General features: G+C 51.7%; 9 protein-coding genes across 12 annotated transcripts; 3 read left to right on the top strand and 6 right to left on the bottom strand.

Annotated features, from left to right (window-relative positions):
• Nucleotides 1-5: 5 nt before the first annotated feature.
• Nucleotides 6-1,035, bottom strand: PPTG_00650 (hypothetical protein). The gene is made up of 5 exons (XM_008892076.1): nucleotides 920-1,035; nucleotides 747-851; nucleotides 560-680; nucleotides 283-497; nucleotides 6-208 (listed from the first exon to the last, which is right to left on the bottom strand). Exons 1-5 carry the CDS (start codon nucleotides 984-986, stop codon nucleotides 84-86), a joined length of 633 nt encoding a protein of 210 aa, XP_008890324.1. The 5' UTR covers nucleotides 987-1,035; the 3' UTR covers nucleotides 6-83.
• On the bottom strand, nucleotides 1,025-4,926 carry PPTG_00649 (hypothetical protein). 4 transcript variants are annotated; one of them, XM_008892074.1, is made up of 12 exons: nucleotides 4,896-4,926; nucleotides 4,551-4,821; nucleotides 4,429-4,486; nucleotides 4,337-4,341; nucleotides 4,197-4,265; nucleotides 4,077-4,119; nucleotides 3,896-4,021; nucleotides 3,577-3,830; nucleotides 3,393-3,501; nucleotides 3,118-3,299; nucleotides 2,922-3,061; nucleotides 1,025-2,861 (listed from the first exon to the last, which is right to left on the bottom strand). In XM_008892074.1, exons 2-12 carry the CDS (start codon nucleotides 4,743-4,745, stop codon nucleotides 1,076-1,078), a joined length of 2,967 nt encoding a protein of 988 aa, XP_008890322.1. In that variant the 5' UTR covers nucleotides 4,746-4,821; nucleotides 4,896-4,926; the 3' UTR covers nucleotides 1,025-1,075. The 4 variants fall into 4 exon arrangements, with proteins under 4 accessions (XP_008890322.1, XP_008890321.1, XP_008890323.1 ...); XM_008892073.1 differs by having other exon boundaries at nucleotides 3,393-3,830; XM_008892075.1 differs by having other exon boundaries at nucleotides 3,118-3,501.
• Nucleotides 4,896-6,103, top strand: PPTG_00648 (hypothetical protein; the record flags this gene model as incomplete). Its single annotated transcript, XM_008892071.1, has 2 exons — nucleotides 4,896-5,566; nucleotides 5,641-6,103. The coding sequence occupies 2 exons, from the start codon at nucleotides 4,896-4,898 to the stop codon at nucleotides 6,101-6,103; spliced, it is 1,134 nt and encodes a 377-aa protein (XP_008890319.1).
• A 150-nt stretch (nucleotides 6,104-6,253) lies between these two features.
• On the top strand, nucleotides 6,254-11,205 carry PPTG_00647 (hypothetical protein; the record flags this gene model as incomplete). Its single annotated transcript, XM_008892070.1, has 6 exons — nucleotides 6,254-6,542; nucleotides 6,600-6,688; nucleotides 6,762-7,135; nucleotides 7,199-10,517; nucleotides 10,582-10,662; nucleotides 10,723-11,205. The coding sequence occupies 6 exons, from the start codon at nucleotides 6,254-6,256 to the stop codon at nucleotides 11,203-11,205; spliced, it is 4,635 nt and encodes a 1,544-aa protein (XP_008890318.1).
• A 1,173-nt stretch (nucleotides 11,206-12,378) lies between these two features.
• PPTG_00645 (hydroxymethylglutaryl-CoA reductase, degradative) lies at nucleotides 12,379-16,501 on the top strand. Its single transcript, XM_008892068.1, has 3 exons — nucleotides 12,379-13,029; nucleotides 13,099-15,790; nucleotides 15,850-16,501. The coding sequence occupies exons 1-2, from the start codon at nucleotides 12,503-12,505 to the stop codon at nucleotides 15,494-15,496; spliced, it is 2,925 nt and encodes a 974-aa protein (XP_008890316.1). The 5' UTR covers nucleotides 12,379-12,502; the 3' UTR covers nucleotides 15,497-15,790; nucleotides 15,850-16,501.
• PPTG_00646 (holo-[acyl-carrier-protein] synthase) lies at nucleotides 15,672-16,200 on the bottom strand (the record flags this gene model as incomplete). The annotated part of the gene is made up of 2 exons (XM_008892069.1): nucleotides 15,672-15,767; nucleotides 15,838-16,200. 2 exons carry the CDS (start codon nucleotides 16,198-16,200, stop codon nucleotides 15,672-15,674), a joined length of 459 nt encoding a protein of 152 aa, XP_008890317.1.
• A 249-nt stretch (nucleotides 16,502-16,750) lies between the features above and the next one.
• On the bottom strand, nucleotides 16,751-17,173 carry PPTG_00644 (hypothetical protein; the record flags this gene model as incomplete). Its single annotated transcript, XM_008892067.1, has 1 exon — nucleotides 16,751-17,173. The coding sequence occupies one exon, from the start codon at nucleotides 17,171-17,173 to the stop codon at nucleotides 16,751-16,753; it is 423 nt and encodes a 140-aa protein (XP_008890315.1).
• Nucleotides 17,174-18,007: 834 nt separating this feature from the next.
• PPTG_00643 (hypothetical protein) lies at nucleotides 18,008-19,111 on the bottom strand (the record flags this gene model as incomplete). Its single annotated transcript, XM_008892066.1, has 1 exon — nucleotides 18,008-19,111. One exon carries the CDS (start codon nucleotides 19,109-19,111, stop codon nucleotides 18,008-18,010), a length of 1,104 nt encoding a protein of 367 aa, XP_008890314.1.
• Nucleotides 19,112-19,513: 402 nt separating this feature from the next.
• On the bottom strand, nucleotides 19,514-19,636 carry PPTG_20768 (hypothetical protein; the record flags this gene model as incomplete). The annotated part of the gene is made up of 1 exon (XM_008892966.1): nucleotides 19,514-19,636. One exon carries the CDS (start codon nucleotides 19,634-19,636, stop codon nucleotides 19,514-19,516), a length of 123 nt encoding a protein of 40 aa, XP_008891214.1.
• Between the last annotated feature and the right edge of the window lie 413 nt (nucleotides 19,637-20,049).

Here is a 20,049-nt window from a genome sequence, read left to right as displayed (position 1 = left end):
AAAAGTCGCCTGCTCAAAGAAGGTTTTTCATATTTAGCAATAACCAGTACTACTTGGTCGAGAGTGTTAACGAGAGCAAGAGGCTACTGCCCCTGCTCACCCATTCGGCGTAACGCTGCCAAGCGAACTTTCTCGCGTCGATCAGCCAGCGTCGATGACTCCGAAGACGATGAAGCGTCCACAGTGCTGCCAACAGTTTGACCAGAGCCTGTAGCAATGAACGTAGTAACACATTAGCTTAGTACCTATTGCCTAGGCATGGTCGAGCGAGTTGGAACGCACCTGCGAATGGAGTGTAGATAAAATCAGAGCGTCGTGGGGTTCCATTTGTGATCCGCGAGGGCGTGCTGGGATCTCCCACCGGCGCTTGGTCTGTTAAGTCTGCCGGCATGAGGCAGCTCAGGAACGATCCGAGGTAGGCTGCGCGGTTCACATAACCAGGGATGGGCTTGTTCAGCAGCAGTTGGCACAAGGCATCTGCGTATGTGTTACAGTTCCTGTTGGGCAAGCACAAAAGTCCTCAGTATCCCATTTTGAATACACGGACGCCTTGTCATACCTTGTGAACAGGTTGTAGGCATCTCCCTCAAAGTCTGGACTCAACGAATAGGCCAGGCGATGGGCCTCCTGGGACGTTCCCTCAAAGAAGCCCATGTCGATCGACTCCCGAAATTTGGCGCCTGTAAACAGAAGTAAAAGTTAGAAAAATATCCTAAACAATAGTCTTGTAAATGTTACGACGATACCGGGAGCCTGTCTGGGGCTCGAGGAGAAGACGCCGGCGCCGCTCGCGTAGGAAAATTCCTCTCCTGCGATCTCGACGCCACTGTGGAAGATGCCGAAGCCCAGCGCTGCAAGTATTAGGAGCAATTGTCAAAGATCAGGCTGTCAAATAAACGGACGAAACAGATTCACTCACGCGCCATGAACTCGTTGGCCTCCACGAGGTCGTAGATGTTGAGCGTCACTGCCGTGCGTGGGCCCATTCTGAACTATTGCAAACTTCCAGCAGAAGAAAAAAAATGTCACGGTATCAGATTATCTATTGTGAAATTTGCACTAGTTGACCACAATATTACGTTGGTGACTTCAACTTGTGCTGGTGGATTACTTTCTTGATAGCCTCCTTCCTGGCCTTCCACGTGCTCTCCCGGCCGCCACGACGCATAGCAAGCTCCAATTCCTGCTCCAGGTCGTTGTTGCGAGCGTCGAATCGCTCCAGTTCCGTCAGTGGGATCCACTCGAATAGAGGCACTATGCTCAAAGCACCTGGAGCCAAAAGTGTTGCCGCCACTTGTCGAGCGAATCTCACGGCGCTCTGTGGAGTAGGGAAACACTGGTATACATGAACAACGATGGCCTCAATACACGCGGGTCGAGGCGACTGGAGTGAGACGCTCACGCACGCAAAGCGCTGACCCGTGGCTTGAGGCAGGTCTGCAGCACTGAACTGGGCGAAGATGGGCCCCTTCGCCTCACCAGTAATAACACTAGGGAAGTTCTCCAGTGCCATCGTCATCTCGTCCTCTTTGTAGATAGCAAAGCGACTGCAGTCTTGTCCGTCTGACTGCCCCGCAGTCTTCTCTACTGCGCAGATTTGTCGAAACAAGTTAAGGGCATCATCGATATCGCGGAATTTGCCGAATACCCGGAAGCGAGTGAACTCTGCGTGGCCTGCTGCACTTACAGCCGCAGCCACTTTACGAAGCTGATCCGCAGCTGATTTGGCAGACTTGGATAATTTGCCTGCTGAAGATAATGACAAAGACATTCCTCTGGACGCGGGTCGAGTGGCTTGCTCCTTCATGAATCCCAACACGGCGAAAGGCTGGCACACACCGTGCACAGGGTCCCATATTGTGGCTGCGTTTGCTGCAACACCGGTAGATGTTCCTGCTGGACCATTCTTAGCACCGCTGATTGTATTGTCAATTTTCTCTGCACGAACACGTCCGCAGCGACGTAAATCACTGCGGTATTCTTTTGTACTAGACGATTCCTCGTTGGCTTCTTTGATCGGAGACACCGCAGGAAGCAATGAACGAGCACTTTTTTCCACATTGCTGCCGTCGGCCCCATTGACTCGACGATTTAGGGACTTACTACTATTGTAACGAGTTAGCGACGACTGTGTGCTGGGGGTTGAGTCTTCATGAGCTACAGGAGGCAGCTTCGCCCGATTTCCTGCTTGTTGCAATTTCGCTGGTGTTACTGATGACCCTCGCCGAAGCAGTGACGACCCGGAAGCGGATCGAGTGGCTTTTATGTTCCCGTTCTCTTGAGGGATCGGAGAGCGGTCCGAGTTTTCTACAGGAGGAGGTGACCCATTGCCAGTTTGAGGTTCATCCACTCCAGATGCACTTTTAGCACTTTCACGATTGTTTTGCTGGTCACTACTTTGGCTTCCGCTTGTCGACCGCACCACTTTAGCTGCACTCGTCTTTCCTACTCCTCTTCGACGTTCAAGCATGAGAGAGCCAGGATCGACCAGTGTGCGAGCGTCGCTAAGCGGAAGTAGTGGTGCAGATTGCGATTTCCCCAACATGGTGCTGGATTGAGTGGGTATTACAGCACCATCAGAATGTCCCCCTCTATAAGTCCCAAACAAATGGTGTTGATTTTCAGCCATGACACTGCCGATGAAGCTTTTCTTGTACTTTTCCCATGCCAAAGATTTAATTGCACGACTCTGGATAGATTCGCGAATGTATCCGTTTGATGAGCGCTGTAAACTAGCACGAGCGTCTGCCGACATGAGGTGAAAGATGTCAAACCGTGAAAGAACCAGGATTTTCATCGGTGATTCCGCTAAGATGGAGTATTCACGAATGAAAATGTCGTTAAACTTCCCTGCTGATGCCCTGTGAACAGTGCGACATATTAGTACCGTCAGAATTTTACTCCCAATGAAGAAACCTTACTCCGCACAGCCCAAAACCGAGTTGGGACCGTATCTTCCGAGCTCATAAATCTGACGCGCATTTGTGATAGGGTGTTTTCCTTCATGGATGATTCGGCATTCACCTCTCGTCACAATAAAGAGCTCGCTAGCACGTGATCCCTGTAACACCGAAAGTCAGATTGGGAAGAATGAAACCTATCGAGTGAATAATTTACCTGCTTGCAGATTTCGCCTTTAAACGGAATATACTTTTCAGTCATAACGGAGCACATGCCTTCGATGGTATTGTCATCCCATTCGGGGCCAATGAAGTAGGGATTTTTTCGCAGCATCTGCGCGTACTGAGCGTGATACTCGTTTTGGTACTTTTTAATCAATGGCTCGTACTCGTCTCGACCTAGAATAAGCAGTTCGCAGAATTCGGTACACAGCACGGTGGCACGACGAACACCGTCAGCCTGGGAGAGTGCCAACTCGCCGAAGTATTCACCTTCGCCAAGCCTCGAGACAACGCTCTCTTTTGTTTCATCGAAGCGATTCTTTGTGCGCACAGATACATCCACACAACCCGAAAAGATGATGTAGAAATGCCGTCCCACCTGACCTTCAGCGAAAAGCACCGTGTTAGTGACAGCACTGATGAGACGCAACACCTTACAAAGCTGCTTTCGGACTTCAAACGAAAATCGAGAAAAGAATTTGACACTCTTCAAGTACTCGACAGCAAATTTTAGGTCCTTCTCGGATCGTTGAGCAGAGCTTCTCATGAAAATATTGCGGACGATGTCTTTGTTGCTGCGGAAGCGTTTGGTTATCTCGAGCGTATTAGCAGTATTACTGGAGTCGTGTGATTCCTTGAGCAGCTCGCTGAACACGACGCGATTGATAAAAACTAGCTCCGTTGGTGCTGTTGATATAATCACAGACGCTAAAACCGATAATTGTTTAGAATCAAATACCTATTTAGTCAAATAATGGTGACAAGCAGCTCACCTGACCGCACATCAGTGCTGGAAAGCAAAGCTCGCTCTCCAAAGGTATCTCCTGGGCCCAAGAAGGCTAAATGAATGGTTCCATTGGGGCGAGTTGGATTGCCGACCTCCTTTTTCACTACTTCCACTGCACCAATACTCACATTTAGACAAAGAAACATTAGAAATAACGATTCTCCTACCTCGACCAGTGTAGACAAGGTAGAAACTATCGCCATCGTCACCCTTCAGAAGAGAAACAATGTCGATAAGTCCAGTATTCGACACATGTACCATAATCAAGCTAACAAACAGTACCAGACCTCGTGGAAGACATACGCCCCTTTCTCAGCATATGCAACAAGTTCCAGCGATTGATACAGTCGATCAAGCTGCACCGCAACAACAGTATTAATTAGCCACAAGACTTCTCGAAGTTACAAAAAGGACAATTTGGACCCACCTTAACTACATATAGAGCAAAGGTGCGGGAGATGAACAAGATTCAAAACAAATCCAGCATAACATAGTTACCACTTCAATTTCAATACAAACATGCGTCTAGATTGGAGAAGAACTGGAGTAACTTGGACGACCCGAACAGCGATTTGAGCTGCAATAAAGAGCTCAATAGATGGACATTTGTGAGGATCAATCATTGTATCAGTCAAACTCACCACGTGAATGTCTTCGAGCGTGCGCTTCCCCGTCGGTTTGTGCAACATGGTGCGGCATAGGTTCACCTGTGGGCCCTTGCGAGCGATAACCCGCATGAAGGCGCCGTCGCTGGTCATTTCTTCCATCTGCGAGGCCAGCGATCTACGCCGGTTGCGCGGCGTCTCGCCGCTCGCAGTAACATCTCCCTCCTCCATGCGCCAAGGAACTTATGTGCTTCTTGAAGCCGAACTCCAAAATAGCAGAATGTAGCCATGTGTCATCGACTTCAACCTTCAAATTATGTAAATCCACCTAAAGTTAAAATAATTCATCACATCTGCTTATCATTTCTGTTCCGCGCTGACATGGACTCGTGGGTCGATGCTGCCGCTCAGCGTCTGCGCCGTGACTTTGCGAGTGATCGGTCGCTGTCTGTGTACGAGGCGCTGACAGCTCACGTTCTGGATGCGGCTACAGGTGGTGCACTGTTTCTGGGCGGTGTCTCGGCGGCACAAGTGGCTCAGAAGCTGCTCCGCATCGGCTCAGCCTCCGGATTCCTGCTACCTCAGGCAGTAGGGGCTGCCGCAGTGGCCTCATCCTCTATTCTGGCGCTACATTTTGCCTCCATTCCACGCGAGGTTTACCAGGAACTGGCAGCACAGAGCCGACGCGCTAATGAGCGGAGTTGGCTCGTACTCGGCGCACGCAACCTGAAGCCACCCACGGCCTGGAAACTGCTACAGACTAAAGTACAGGAGCGCTGGGAGGACCTCCCGCAGGCCCCATACCCGGTATACATGGCCATGGGATTGATGTGCTTTAAGCTACTAGGAGGCCGCATGAGCGCACTGGCACCCTCGCCCTTCGTTAATCTGGGGGCTTTCCACCTCAAAAAGGCATCGCTGCCAGCCACGGTCGAGTACGCCACGAGTGTGGAAAGAGGAATCATCCAGGAGTTCGGACGACTCTTCGGTTGCCACACATGCGGCGTCAAGCGCGGCGTGAGATACCACGCAGACCACATGCCGCCTAAATTGTAGGCCCAGTTAACTCTGTTTGTGTTGCCTTTCGGGTTGTAACCTCTTGTGTGGACTGTTTCTTTGGTGATAGGGTGGCTAAACGCACAGATGAGCAGTTGCTGCGGAAACTTTTGGGCCGGAAGACGACGTTCCGGTTTTACCCGCAATGCGAGCCATGCTCGAACCAGCAGGGGGCCGTAGTGAAGCAGTGGAAGTCGACGCTCAAGATGCATTTGCTGTCATTCCGAGCGTACCATGCTACCGGTTTGTGGCTAGTGCTCCTTTGCACTGGCGGTCTCTATGTTGGTGGTTCGAACTTCCACGAGACGTCCGAGGTGTCTGCTCCGATGGATGATTTGGGTGAATCTAAAGCCTTTACGTCGTCCGATTTCTCACTCCTGGTTTCCCTACGCGAGCGTGAGCGCAAGTTACGTCGAGAACGAAGCAAACTGAGCGATCCGAGTCAGATCGCTGCTCTTGATAAGGAAATGGAGGCAATAACCGAGTGCAAGATGGCCGTCAAAGCCGACATCAAACGGCAGAAGGCCAACTAGTCGACGGCAAATATAAAAAGTGTTGACGAGAACTCGTTGCCAATTGACAAGCTTCATGATGCAGGAGTTTCGACTCAAGCTATTTCCGTGTGCCGACCGACCATGATGGACTTTTGAACGAACCTCATCACAGCGTAAAGCGAACGGGCCATGGCGACAGCCAAGCGGGAATTTGTAGCGAAGAACTTACTCGACCAACGTCACCCGAGGAAAGCTGGTCGACGCAAACCCAATCATTCCGCACGAGGTCATCGCCACCTCGTTAAGCTTTCAGAAGAGGAGTTATCGCGACGAGAACAAGGTTGGAATGATCGCTTCGCAATCGATCCACCGCCCAAATCCAACAAAGTGCCGTCGCCGCCTCACTCTCCTACGTTCAGTACCCCAGCAACACCATTAAGTAAAGAGTCCAGGATCCAAAACGAGCGAGCGCAGTATGGTACGACAAAGATTCACTCCTGGTTGTTACCAATTGTTCTTAAGAGTTAACTACTAGGTAAACGTGGTGGAAAGCGCAACCGTGCGCCAAAGAAGCCGTCGAGTGGGAAGCTGGTTCCACTGAGCACTTTGTCAAAGCCCCCACCAGTACATCACTTCTCTGTTGTCTTGTTTTCTTGAGTAGTTGCACCAGATACTGATACTCTGCGTTGTTAAACAGGAAGCTGCACAGCCTACCAAAGAAGAAAAGCTGCGATTTAAGGTTCTGAAAGCCATCGACGCCCGCGAGACGCTTTTGTATCAGCTGAGTGCTTTAATTCTCTGTACTCCCGTGCAAGAATCACTCTTCATACCGTCAAGACCTACTGAGCCCCCAACGGTTAACAACGCGGGTAGACAACAAATGCGGTCGAGAGGAGGGATGGCTCTAGCACCAGCACCATTAAGTCGACATAGTGGCAATCCTGGTGCAATGACAAACGCTCGCGAAGCTACGAAGCTAGCTCAGCAACTCGCTACAGATCTACAGGTTACTGGAATCCAATGTGTTGAAGCACTAGTCGAATGGATGCTTGAGGCTGGAGCGCAGGCAGAGTAAGTTCATTGGAATTAAGTTGGTGCTTGGCATGGTACTAACTCGGATATTGCGGTGTCTAGAACTCCTCCACCGTTCTTGTGGCGTGGGAGAAACTATTTCCTTAAGATGTTCAATGATTTGGATTTCGCAGAATCGGAACTGGCGGCAAGAGGAGTCAATTTGGATTGCTTTAAGCAACAAAACCCCCTGCTGATCAGGCCGAATCAAAAACTAGGTCGAGTACTGGCTGCTCACTCTATCATCCTGGAAATGATAGAGTTTGCGAAGGAGATGACGCCAATGGAGCTACTTGCACTTAGTGGACGAATGCGCGATTCTGACCGCGAGGAGACCGAGGCGGACAACGGAAAGACTGACTCCCGGACGAATTCAACTGCTGGACTGAATGCAGCAAATGACAATAATGATCCGACTGTCAACATTGAGAAAATGCAGCTGAATACTATCAACAAGCAAGCGTTGGAGCGTCACGATCATGAATCTGCAGCGGATCTTGTCAATTTGCTCGACGAGAGCTTGGATTTTACCCGCGAAAGCGCTTCACGTGACGGTGATACTAAACAAACAGACGCTACAAATGCGTGTGAAGACGAACACTACAACAGTAATGATGCAAGCGAGGAGAAATCGGCCAGACCAATGACAGGGAGAAGTTTGACTGATGCTGTAGACAACAATTTGGAACCAGACGATGGAGATGAACCGTTGGGGAATGGCGAAGCTGACGGGCCGACAGACAATCAATCCGATTACGGGGACAATTCTATGGACGATATCGATAACAATGACGAACCGTGTGTACCTGAAGCCAGTGCACCACAATTGAAATCAGAGATATCCGAGTCTCCAACTGAAGACACTGGTGATATTGTTGGTCCAGAGCAGAAACACAATGATACACCTGCGGATGAGATTGTACCGGATATTGAACCTGAAGCGTTGGGTACCACCGCTGAACCAGGTCTTGGCACTGAGCAGCATTCACCTCGGTCAAACACAAGCGACAATCAACAAGAGAACGACAACAGCTTCGATGCCAAAGCGGGCGGTCGTAATGACGATGGAATGAGTGAGGCAAGTGATGATGTACAGCAAGCAGAAGATACCCTAGCTGTGAGCGTTAGCGCCGCACCAGAGACTATCGTATCTGATCAAACAGCGCCTCCGGAAAATTCTACACACGATGAAGCTATAAACCGATCTGCCTCACCTGAAAAATTATTAACGAGCCGAACAGAAGATACTAATGGCTCGGAGTACGATAACAGCTTCGATGAAGATGTTGACGAAGAGAAGACCAGCACTGATGTCAATGCAGATACCAGAGTGACAAGTCCATACTCTGCGATAGCACCAGCAACAATCGATAACATATCACGTATCCAAGGTATGGAGCCAGACAAGCATCTAGTAGCCTCCGAAAATGATCAACCTGTTCCAGAAACCGATGACCCCCAGGCCATATCAAAAAGATTGGAAAGCGAGCTAAAACGATGGACGTTTCTCGAAGATGAAAATCGACCTACCGAAGTAAACGCGCAGAGTTGTCTGATGTGGCACAGTACACGAGCATTGAAAGAGAATCTCCAGCGACATTCATCGATTAGTGAGTGCATGGAGGGCTCGATAATCTCAATGCTGGACCAGTACGGGCTTACAGTTCCTGAAACACCCATGAGGAGTCTTCTGTGGAGTGATGTGGCGCAAGAGCTCGATCTAGCATCACACTTGATTGAAGAATGCCAAGTTGTACTGGATGATATCTGTTCTGTCGTCGCGGAAGCCATTCAAGCTTCCCTTCGGTTGAAAAACTCGCTAGTATCCGAGATTGAGATCCAGGAGGTGCTTGAAACTGCAGAAGCTGTGCGTCTGGAATATCATAACTCGACATGGGAGTTTGTCAAAATTGCTTCGATGCTGCTCGTCTTTCTACTCGGTGCAGATAACGACGCCTTAGCATCATTTAAGGACCGATCACCAATCTCTGTAGGACTGAGCCGGCTTGTGAAGGTGTTCTACCCATACTTGGTTAACCAGCCCCGAGAAGAACTCAGTGACAATTGGCATCCAGTAAGCAGTGTTCTTGCAGCAATGGGACTGTCTACCGACCACCTCTACATTATGCTAGACCCGATGTGTAAGACGATTCTCCTTGCTGTGAAATTGTGCAGTTGGTCGAACCAAGAATCCCAAGATGAAGGCGATCTAGCTATATTTCCTAAGGTTACTGTCATCTGTGATCGCGAAGATGTATTACAGTCGAGTGTCGAGTACGTTCGGCGTACGCACTTCTCGTCTGATAAGGCTATCTCGAACTTCTCTCTTTTTCCTTTTTACAAGAGTTCGTTCGGTGAAAAGCTTGTGGATGGAGTAAAAGTTGAAGAAGGTGAAGGAAAGGGCCCTCTGAAGGAATGGTTTACACTCGTGGGTAGTCAGCTGGCGTCTAAATGGAAACAAGTACCATTAAGCAACATTTTGGCAGACGCATATTCGACTCAAGTAACAGCAAGCGGGAACACGATTACAATTCCTGGGGCAAGCGATATGATTTGTCCAGGCTTCCAGGTTGAATGGGAGACGAGCGAAGGAGAAACGATTCGTCGAGTCATCAACAAGCGCATGGAACACGATAACTTCTTACTAGATCGAAGTGTGCAATACCATTCATTCGTGGCGTCTCAACTGCGGCTTTCACAGCCCATTACGGCTATATTCGAGTATGTGCAAGGCTCTGAAAGCTACTGGCTGAACGAGACCACACGTGATTCACGTGAGAATCGCAATGTACTCGTATTTGTTGGATGGTTTCTCGCTAGTGCTGTTACGCACTTCAGCTCGATCCAGCTGAGGATACACCCGCTATTCTTTCACTTATTGCTGAATCCTCAGCATTGTGTGACGCTGGAAGAGATTCAATCATTTGACCCACAGTTATTCACATCGTTATCGGGGATGAAAGACATGAAGCCGTTAGATTTTTCACAGTTTCTCAAGTTCGAAGGTGCTCACGAGGGTCTAAGTGTTGAGGCGTACATCAGTAATGTGCTAGAAGAGAAGTTCGGCCCAGCCTCTGGATTCGGGTGGCAACTTCAAGTTATTCGTGGCGGGTTCACTCGTGTCATTGGTATTGACCAGCTTAGTAGTGTTGGGATCACTGAGGCAGACCTGGTAGAAAGCATTTGTGGAAGCAATGGTGGCCCTGGCGATGATTTTGTCATTAATGAAGTCTTCCGAGTGGCCGCTGATACGGACTTCACGGGTTGTCGGGCGTTGATGAATGCGTTCTGGCAAACGGTGAACAGCTTCGAACCCCAGCTAAAGCGGAAGTTTATCAAGTTCGTGACCGGTGTGGATACTCTACCCTTGCCAGGAACTGAGGTAAGTTAGCGGATTTATCTATTGATTTCGCTCAATTGCTGCTAATCTGAATTGCGTCCGCTAGTTCCTACGAATCGAGATGCCGTTCACAGCGATTTCGTCAGATGATCACAAAAAATGTGCGCAGATGCTCCCTCAGGCACATGTACGTATTCAAACATTACTAGTTGATATTTGATAAACTAACTCATGATTTTTTACTTAGACTTGTGATAACATGCTTGAGTTGCCTAATTACTGGAAGGCACTCTGCTGGAGAGAGAAACACGACGAGAAGGAACCAAATAGCAAGCTGGAAGAAGAGCTGGTGCTTTTGTTAAGCAAGAAGCTGCGCGATGCGGTGGAGTACTCGAGCGGATACGGACTCGACGGCACGTCAGATGTCGGGGGTGTCCGCGCTGACAAGTCTAAAGACTACGCCGATCAGTTGGCAAAGGAGGAAAGTTATGACTCGCTGGGTCTGCCTGCTTTGGCAGAAGGCGGTAATGCCGCCGACTTGCCCTTTGAAGACACGCCACCGTCACCTCCGAGATCAGACCACGACGAGGCCGAGCAAGACGAGGCAGCTAAACCAGCTGACGAACTAGAGGCCAAGCCAGCAGATTCATCCGAAACGGCCATGTCGCCTCGTCCAGAGGACTCCTACGACGACGACTATGACGACTGGGAAGAAGAATCCATGGCGTGAGATGTCGACGTCTCATGATGCAAACAAGGCTCTCCTCAAGCAGGATATCCGATGTGGTTATCAGCCAACTTAGTGTGCTTGATGATGACTTCATAAATTGCGCACGATGTTCTCTACGTAATTAAAAGCTCCAGCTAGGCTATCCATTATTCTAAGCATGGCATCACCATTGCTTCATTCGACACCAGTACCCGCTGGCCAAGACTCGTGACCAGCACGAGTGAGGCACTCAGTGACAGGGTCACGTTGGCTTCTGACTCATCTCATTTCGCTCGACGACAACATTGCAGACCTCCCCGTCGCTGCAATTGTCACCATCCGAGGCGGGACTCGTGCGTTGGGGCAGTGCATGAGATCTTATTCCGCAGTGTCGAGGCTGTTCGTAACTCTGATGTCTTACGCTAGGCATGCCATTCACTGCCACCAGCTCGATCTTCCTGTGTCACGGAGTCCGCATCCACTAGCAGCAACTACGTCCGCATGTTTACTTCGGCCCCCACGGTTTTCCACGACCTTCCTGACCAACCAAATCGCTCACTTCAACATGAGACCTCTATCCATGTCTCTCACCCATGGTCAAACCGTCCAATTGCAATTTGCAATGGACCGACCGCCACGTCACCCCGATAGATTCTCACTTGGGCAAGGTTTCACTGGGATCAACGCATGCCTCACCTACATCCAGCAAGTGCCACTTTGCTTCAGAGTAAATCAAAAGCTAGAGAGAGCTTCCTCTCTTTTTCTTTCGCTCTCTCTCGCTATCGGGTCGAACAATAAATAATAAGTTAGCATTCGCATTGCACCCACGCCACTGCCTGGTGAGCTGCATCGTTCGGTCTGGCGATCGGTGGAAAGGCTCGTCCACAATCTTCCGGGGGTGTCCTGGCCGGTGACGCGCAACTTAAAGCTCCTCGGCACCTTTGCCCGACGCTTCCTGGCCGCGTTTGAGCGGCTCTTCCTGGATCTGAATGCCGACTCACAGCGTCTCCTATGGTTCCCAGCGGTGTTCCCCACGCTACTGCCTCCAGCTGCCAGAGCTCATAATAGCAATGCAACGTCTGCTACTGTGTAAAGCTGAAGTTAGTAGTTGCTCGTCATCACACAAGTTGCGTGGAGGTTGCCTGATTGTTGCATGACAAATGTGGTCCACACTTATGTTGCGCGGTGTTTTTGTGATGTGGGCACAATCGACGGAAACGGGACCGCCGAGGACAGCGTTTCCAGCGTCGCGCGTTGGCCTTACGTCCCTCGTACGTCACTTTCGTATTCGCCGGCACATGCTCAAAAGCCTTTGACGATGACCAACCAAACATTGGACGGTGACGCGCTTATGGCGCTGGCGACTCCCAGGACGGAGCTGGAAGCGACGCTGGACCAGACGCTGGCATTGCTGCGCACGGCGCTCAAGACCTCACAGAGCGTGGCACGGGACGACGCACTGCAGCGCAAGGCTGCCCAGGTGGCCGCATTGGCTGCAAAAGTGCAGCGCCAATGCGCAGACGTCGCCTCCAAGCAGTTCGAGCCACTGCAACCAAGCCATGATGCAAGTGAGAGCTGGAGCAGCAGCACCAAGCTGCAGGACGCCGCCCCGCAGCCCTCTGTGTGGTCCGGATTCTATAACAAGACGCTACGCGAGCGATTCGACGTGCTGGCGCTCATGTACCCGCGCCTCAAGACGCTCAAGACGCAGCACGCTGGAGGTGCAGACGTGGCCGCCGACATCCTGCCGCATTCGGACCCGGCGGCTAAACTTGGCGAGCTGCCGCTGCGCACTGCCAACCTCATGATCGAGAACTGCATCGGCGTGCTTGGCGTCCCACTTGGGTGAGTTTGCTTGAAGAAATACTGTATTCAATGGGTTGATTACTCACAAGTTTTGTCTCGTTGCCACAGTCTCGGTCTTAACTTCGTCATCGACGGTAAGAGTCTGTCCGTGCCTATGGCTGTCGAAGAACCCTCGGTTGTGGCAGCAGCCTCCAGTGCAGCTAAACTTGTGGCTGCTGCTGGCGGTGGTTTCCACACGGCGACATCCGGCAACATCATGACGTCTCAGATCCAACTAGTGGGCACGGAGGATATCCCGGCAGCTATCGCAGCGATCGAATGCAACCGCGAGCGATTACTGTCGTTCGCCAACACGACGCTCTGCCCCAACATGAAGAAGCGTGGCGGCGGTGCCGTTGACATTTACTGTCGTGTGGTCAGCCAGGCCGCCCGTACTGCTGCCACTGCCGCTGCTGGCAGCGCCTGGTACACTCCGTGCGACGACGAACTCGTAGTGAATGCCTCTGAATCTCAGACGCAGTTTCTGGTCGTGCACATCGACGTTGACGTGTGTGAAGCCATGGGAGCCAACATTGTCAACACCGTTGCAGAGGGTCTGTCCGAAGAAGTGTCCAAGATCACGCGCAGTCGTGTGGGTCTGCGTATTCTCACCAACCTCTGCATGCAGCGCCGTGCTCGCGCTGAGTTCGAGATTCCTCTGAAGAAGCTCGGATGGAAGGGAGTGGATGGTGAAGACGTGGCGAACCGTATTATTGAGGCCTACAATTTCGCTGCTATCGACCCGTACCGTGCAGTGACCAACAACAAGGGAATCATGAACGGCGTGGATGCTGTTGCTGTGGCCACTGGACAGGATTGGCGCGCTATTGAGTCGGCTGCGCACTGCTATGCTAGCCGTTCGGGACAATACGCCTCGCTTTCGCACTATGAAATCGGAGTTGCTCGCGATGGTTCCGGAACGCGCGTACTGCGTGGCAGCTTGGAGATGCCGATCGCGGTTGGATCCAAGGGCGGAGCGTTGATGACTCACCCAGGTTACACGGCCACGCACGCGATTCTGCAGCAGCCGACAGCTCGCAACTTGAGCGGCATCATTGTGAGTGTTGGTTTGGCCCAGAACTTTGCGGCAATTCGTGCTATTGCAGTGACGGGTATCCAGAAGGGCCACATGGCTCTCCACGCTCGAAACATTGCTGTGGCTGCTGGTGCTCCCAGTGAACTTGTGTCTGAGGTGTGCAGCTACATGTTGCTGCGAAAGTCGATCAACGTGGAGACGGCCAAGGAGTATTTGCATGCGCACGCTGTGTTCTCTGAGATCCAGAGCAACTCCCCACCAATCTCTCCAGTATCGGTGACGCTGCCGTCGATGTTCTACGTGGAGATTCCGATCCCAGAGCTGGAGGACACGATCAGTCTGAACATCGCCTTCGAGGCCACCAATAAGCACCCGCAGTACATCGCTATCATTGCACCGAGCAAGAGTGACAAAACCCTGACTACACTGCAGCGGCAGTTGCTGGGCGACAAGGGCTACAACCAACTTGAAAAGATGTTCAAGTTCCTGGCCTCTATGCGCTCCATTGTCATTTCCGCTTCGAGCTCAGAGAGCGACCTGCTGCTGTCGCGCTCGAACGTCGGGCTGCAGAACAAGCTGCAACTGCTCTCCATCCTCATCAACATCATTGCATACCGTCTCATGGAGGTGCGCCCCGACAAGGTCCGTACGTTCATGCGGCAGCTCCTTGGGGCGAGCAGCGGATCTGCTAACGGAGCCAACGACGGCGAGATGCACGAGTTGGACGCCAAGTTCTTCCACGACCTGATGGTGGAGAATGTGGATCCTGATGACGAGATTCTGTCGACGGGTTTGCCTCTGTTCCTCGCTCTGTGGCAAGTGTTGCACTATCACATTGAACAGGAAGTGCCGCACAAGTTGCTCCGTGCTCGTCTCGTTAAGGAACAGTGGGGATTACTGAACGACATCGTCCGAAGTTACGAGCTCGGCACGCTTTCTAACGATGCAGCTGCTGCCACTGAGCAACCGTTAGAGGAGAAATTCTTGGCGTACGTCGCAGTGCAGGCTACGCGTTGGCAAGCCACGTTGCTGCTGCTGATCGACTCGTTGGCACTGGCCTCGGAGCTGGTGACACCGGAGCGGTTGAACTTCCTGGCTCGCATCGGTGAGTACATGGAGTGGGAAGGCTCCATCGCACACGACGTGGCACGCTATCAGCGCGACGCTACCGAACGTGTGCCCAACGCCTTCCTCTTCTGGCTTTCCCAGCGCCGGATTCCTCACGCAGAGGGCAAGAAGTACGAGCGTGAATTCCGTGACGTGGCCGACGCCTTGGCTTCCGAGAAGTGGGACCAGCTACTGCAGGAGGCTCGACGGGATTCGTGGGCTGCTGCCACCTTCTCATTGCCAGCGGTGGAGCGTGTCATCGGCCTCATTCGCGAGATCTACGGCGACCACAGCGGCCGCAGCATCCGGAAAGAATCTTTTTAAAGGCTGGAGATCAGTCAGAAACCAGGAGTTGGAACCAACAGGAGGAAGACGATTACACCTCTTGTATGATGTTAGGACCATGTAGGATGTATCCTCGATAGATAAACCATTCAAAGTAGAGCTTCAACAATGAGCATATGGGTAGTAGACTGACTCCATTCTTGCATTGACTTGATCACTCCGCACTTGGTGCTACATCGTTCGTCTCCTGTTGCAGCAGCACGTAGGCCACGGCGTAGTCTCCGTCGTGTGAAATCGACACCATTGGTTCCTGTCCAAGTACACCGCACCAAGGTAAGCGATAGGGAAAGCGGTATCATTATTTGTCACCCATTCCTCACCACAAGTCGAAGTCGCTTTGCCAGTGCCTCCGTCTCACCCGAGAACTGCAGCTTCAGCGCCTTGGAGTTTTCCGTCACCGGCAAAGCCGTTGGGACTGCGAGCTCCTCATTTCCCCTTCGCACTGCGTGGATCTCGGGAAACGGCACGCGGTATCGCTGGAAGGCCTTGAACGTTGCCTCCTTGACCGCCCACCGAGACGCCAGGAACGTCGCCTGCTCGGCGTTCGGCCGCGCGTAAAACGCGGCAATCTCCTGCGGATGCAAGGTGCGTGCCAGCAGCCGCTCCCCGAAGCGCACAAAGCTCTGCTCGAAGCGTGACACCTGCGCTATGTCAACGCCGATGCCGAACACCCGCCGCGCCATGACTTGCTGTGAGATATCGGGCGAGGATTGGCTGTTATTCTGTCGCAATCTTAGCCTTCATCCACCGTAATGACGTCGCTGGAATGCCAAGCCGCGTGGCTTGCTCCCTTCCAGAGAGACCTGTGGGTAGATTACGGATGTCACGAGCCACGTCGTCGGGAGTTTACTTGGGCGGTCGTCCAGCGCGACCGCTTCTGTGCTTGCCGTTAATAACGTCACGGAGAGTTTGCTTCCTACATTGTACTTGTAGCTATAGCCCACGTCAGACTTGCCAAAACTACGACCCGCTTTCTAGACCATTACTTTCGCGTCTGCCTGAATTCCCTCCACGACGCTCTTGGACGGCGCCCTCATCATGTGTCTCTTCGCCGAGCTTCTTGCCTTCTTTTGCGGCTTCCAGAATTGTTGTTGCAACTTACAAATTCTTGAAGTTGCTGCTACAAAAGTCGTAGATTTACCGATGCTAACCGATGGAAGTGTGCAAGTCAATGATGTGTGCGCGAATGGTGGCGAATAATATTAGTTAGGCTTGGTAGCTATTGCTGTTGAACTATTCATCTTCTTCGATGGCATCGAGTGGTGTCCAGGACTTCCGGCACTGCTGCTGCATGTCGCGAGAGAACGGGACGCGCTTGCCGGAGACGGTCACGGCCGTGCAGCCCACGTATTCAGCTGGGATTTCAATGAGCCCTGGCTTGGTACGAGTTGTAGTGCTGGAGCTGATAGCGCGCCGCTTCTGGCAGATGCACTTCGGACCCACACCGAGCAGCTTGCGCCATAGACTGCGGTGCAGCTTGGATGATGCTGCGGCAGGGTCGTTGGCGGACTGTTTGGCCTCGATGGTGGTTGCCGTGGTGTGGTGCTTCTTTTGCTGCTTGTGCCAGTCCTTGGCGCCGCATGTGCACGGGACTTCCTCAATGGTTTCCTCCGATGCCAGCATCTGGACGACGGTGAGCGAAGGCGGCGGGAGCATCTTGTTTCTTGCTTGGCTTCTTGCTTCTTGGGTGCAAATTCTAGAATGAGGCGTGCTGTGCTGGCACCGGCAAGTACACTCAACACTGGTGGGCTGCAACGGCGGCAACTTCAGGAAGACACACACTCATCAAGCCGAAGGCGACTTGTCTCGTCGCGTTTTTGCAGGAATGTGCGTCGTCGTTGTGGATATTTTGCCGACTTTATGTATACGAATCGAGTAATTGGCTGGCAATCATGCCGGTGTTGCAGTGAGGCGGTTGAATGGCGCCATACCGCGCGAGCGAGGATTTAGCTCCGCGATGGGGGACACCGGATGTGCCGCCGGCCGGCTCCGACTCGCACCACCGACGAGGATCGGAGCAAGCTCCAGAACGCGAATCTCGCTCCTAGCGGTGCCGGTGCAAGTGAATGTGACATGGCAGCGTACTTCAAGACCACCACGACACGGCGCCTGTACCACTTGAAATCGGACCAGCTAGATATTGCAGAATTAGATAGACTCTGATGGTTTAATAGCTTGAATGTTGGTATGGCTACTGATGGACAGCGTGGATGCACAATGTTCTGAGTAGAGCTGAATTCGCGTTGTCCCAGAACAATTTCATTTTGCCTTTGGAGCGAGTCCTCCAAGGCCCCAGTTGCGGTGACGATTCTCAGTATCACTCTAGACCAGAGGCAATAAACTATCGGATGTAATATTCACCAACGCCACGTCACGTCTATTGAGCAAACCTACCTACGTCCATAACACCAGATAATAGGACACCACGACCGGGTCGCTTTTACGTAACGATCATAGCTAATTAATGAGTCCCGTTCGACCTTCTGTCTCCTATTCGCCCTCTTCCTTCTCCTCCTGCTGGATCCTCTTCAAGCGTTTCGTACACTGCTGAAGTTCACATCTTACAGTCTCCTCAACCTCGGATCCAAGATCCGATCTACGCGCTATCGTCAAAATCTCGGCCGAATGCCGAATCGATTGGATCAGAAACGCTCTCACTGCATCCTTTTTCTGCGTCTCAGATGATGTCGCTCCTAACTCAGCCTCCCTCGTCATTCGATTCATGGTAGTGCGCGGACGCTTTCGAGTCATATGCTCAACACGCTCCATTGGAGCAGGTCGAATCGCCACAAAACTCGTGATTCCTTCATTTCCACTCTCTGACGAATTAGGAGCTTCGCTGTTCACTGTCGTAGTTCCTGGCAGCGGCGCACAGATCTCCGATAGCAAATTCGGCTTCACGCCAAGCCACAATCGCATGTAGTACACATCGCTCCGACTGGGGCAGCAATCTGCGAACTCCAAATGTGGGTCTGTGGAGTGTGAGAACCGGATGAGAGCACTGTTATACGCTCCCCATAACTCGGCCCACATTTCACTCAACTTGGTGCTGGAATGTGGCACTGGAGTGGAAAGATTGAAGCCCGTGAGGCTGGGTCCCTGGAAAGCCAGACGACTGTACTCGGCTTTGCTGGCAATGAACTCTGCTCGGAACCTGGTCCAAAAGGGATTGTTACCTCCCACCACTCCTGCGTCCATCTCCGCCTGTGTCGGCTCGGCGTTCATTCCTTTCAAATACAGCGCCATTCGGTCCGAGAAAAGCACGTTGAGCAGGCGCAGGTTGCAGTTCTTAGTCTTTCGCGTTCGCTCTACTGGCGTCACGACGATAGGAGACGGTGCTGGCCCCACCACGAGCTGTTTATTAGCGCTCTTGGCTCGCAGCAACTGGGTCAGCAACTCCGTGTAGCCCGCCTTGGTTTGGTAAGCCGCGTACTCCTTACTGCGCACGCGCACGCCCATACCGCCACAAAAACTGCGCAACTCCTTGGTGGAGCACCACGCCATGGCGGACTGAAGCGCCTCCTTCTTGCCTGTGTCGCTCAGACTCTGCAGGAACTCTAGCGTCACACTCTGCCCAGCCATCGTGGTCGTCATACATTCGCCGTCAGATGACTGTTCTGAGTGAATTATCGTAGGTTCCCGGTTAGGTGCGAGAAAATACTCGACAACTTCAACGTCCGACTCAGAGCTGTAGGCGATATAACTTCTAGGCTCAAAGTGGTTGTTGTAGTTGTGGAGCTTGACCTGTTCTTGCTGCACCCGTTGATTGTAAAGCTCCGGACTCTCTTATCTTGGACTGGCGTTAATCCACCATCTTCAGCTCTACGAAATGCTGCCTTGCAGTTTGCTATCACTGCTGCTAGTCCAACATCGCACTCATGCATGTCTTCGCTGTCACGAGCGTCAATCTTGTCCACACTGCAGCTCCACTCCTCGTCGCTTGGCTCTTCCAAGGTGTGATCGTCAAATTCTCTGACACCCCGGTGATCGGCATCTTCAGTTGAAGTGGATGGCGATGTGATAACTGGTTGTTGGGACTGGCGCCGCTCGCTTGAAGGCAGCTAGCTGTGCTATGAAAGCCTCCACGCGACGTAGGGAGTCGTTGCTGCTATTCGCCATGATCCAATGTGCTGTGTCCAAGGTGAATGGAGAAATGACCACAAAACGTGGCTGCGCACTGGCAAAGTGCAACTGCAACATTTTCTGACGTTTTTTCTTCCTAATATTTCTTTTTGATAAATGTCATGCTTATATGCTCGGATAACGACGATAACAACAACTGCACGTGCCAGCCTGCATATCGTCATTAAGAATTGGTGCAGGGGGAGGAGGTAACAAATCACAACAAGTATTACAGCATAGGCAGCAATCTACATAGAGCAGGGTTCCCGAAAAATTTATTTACCGGAAATATATTGAACAAATTTCAGTAAATACCTTATTTACGGATGTTATCGGCTGACGTTACGTATTTTAGGATTTTGTGTGTACTTGTACATAACTTATTTTTTATCGTCCCAACCATTAAAAAT

This window comes from Phytophthora parasitica (assembly GCF_000247585.1).
Source record: "Phytophthora parasitica INRA-310 unplaced genomic scaffold supercont2.1, whole genome shotgun sequence".
Lineage (NCBI taxonomy): Eukaryota > Oomycota > Peronosporomycetes > Peronosporales > Peronosporaceae > Phytophthora > Phytophthora nicotianae.
The sequence above is the reverse complement of the archived record's forward strand: the minus strand, read 5'-3'. Positions and strand labels throughout refer to the sequence as shown.

What these genes read in the sequence shown, in the direction of transcription:
- PPTG_00649 (XM_008892072.1), bottom strand. Translation starts at nt 4,745, where the DNA reads ATGGAGGAGGGAGATGTTACTGCGAGCGGCGAGACGCCGCGCAACCGG. An exon ending in CGCTCGAAGACATTCACGTG is followed by an intron (nt 4,487 to 4,550) that starts GTGAGTTTGACT and finishes TCTTTATTGCAG; the next exon opens with CTCAAATCGCTGTTCGGGTC. An exon ending in GGGCGTATGTCTTCCACGAG is followed by an intron (nt 4,120 to 4,196) that starts GTCTGGTACTGT and finishes TCTCTTCTGAAG; the next exon opens with GGTGACGATGGCGATAGTTT.
- PPTG_00645 (XM_008892068.1), top strand. Translation starts at nt 12,503, where the DNA reads ATGACCAACCAAACATTGGACGGTGACGCGCTTATGGCGCTGGCGACT. An exon ending in GTGCTTGGCGTCCCACTTGG is followed by an intron (nt 13,030 to 13,098) that starts GTGAGTTTGCTT and finishes TCGTTGCCACAG; the next exon opens with TCTCGGTCTTAACTTCGTCA.
- PPTG_00650 (XM_008892076.1), bottom strand. Translation starts at nt 986, where the DNA reads ATGGGCCCACGCACGGCAGTGACGCTCAACATCTACGACCTCGTGGAG. An exon ending in GCCTACAACCTGTTCACAAG is followed by an intron (nt 498 to 559) that starts GTATGACAAGGC and finishes CTTGCCCAACAG; the next exon opens with GAACTGTAACACATACGCAG. An exon ending in TATCTACACTCCATTCGCAG is followed by an intron (nt 209 to 282) that starts GTGCGTTCCAAC and finishes TCATTGCTACAG; the next exon opens with GCTCTGGTCAAACTGTTGGC.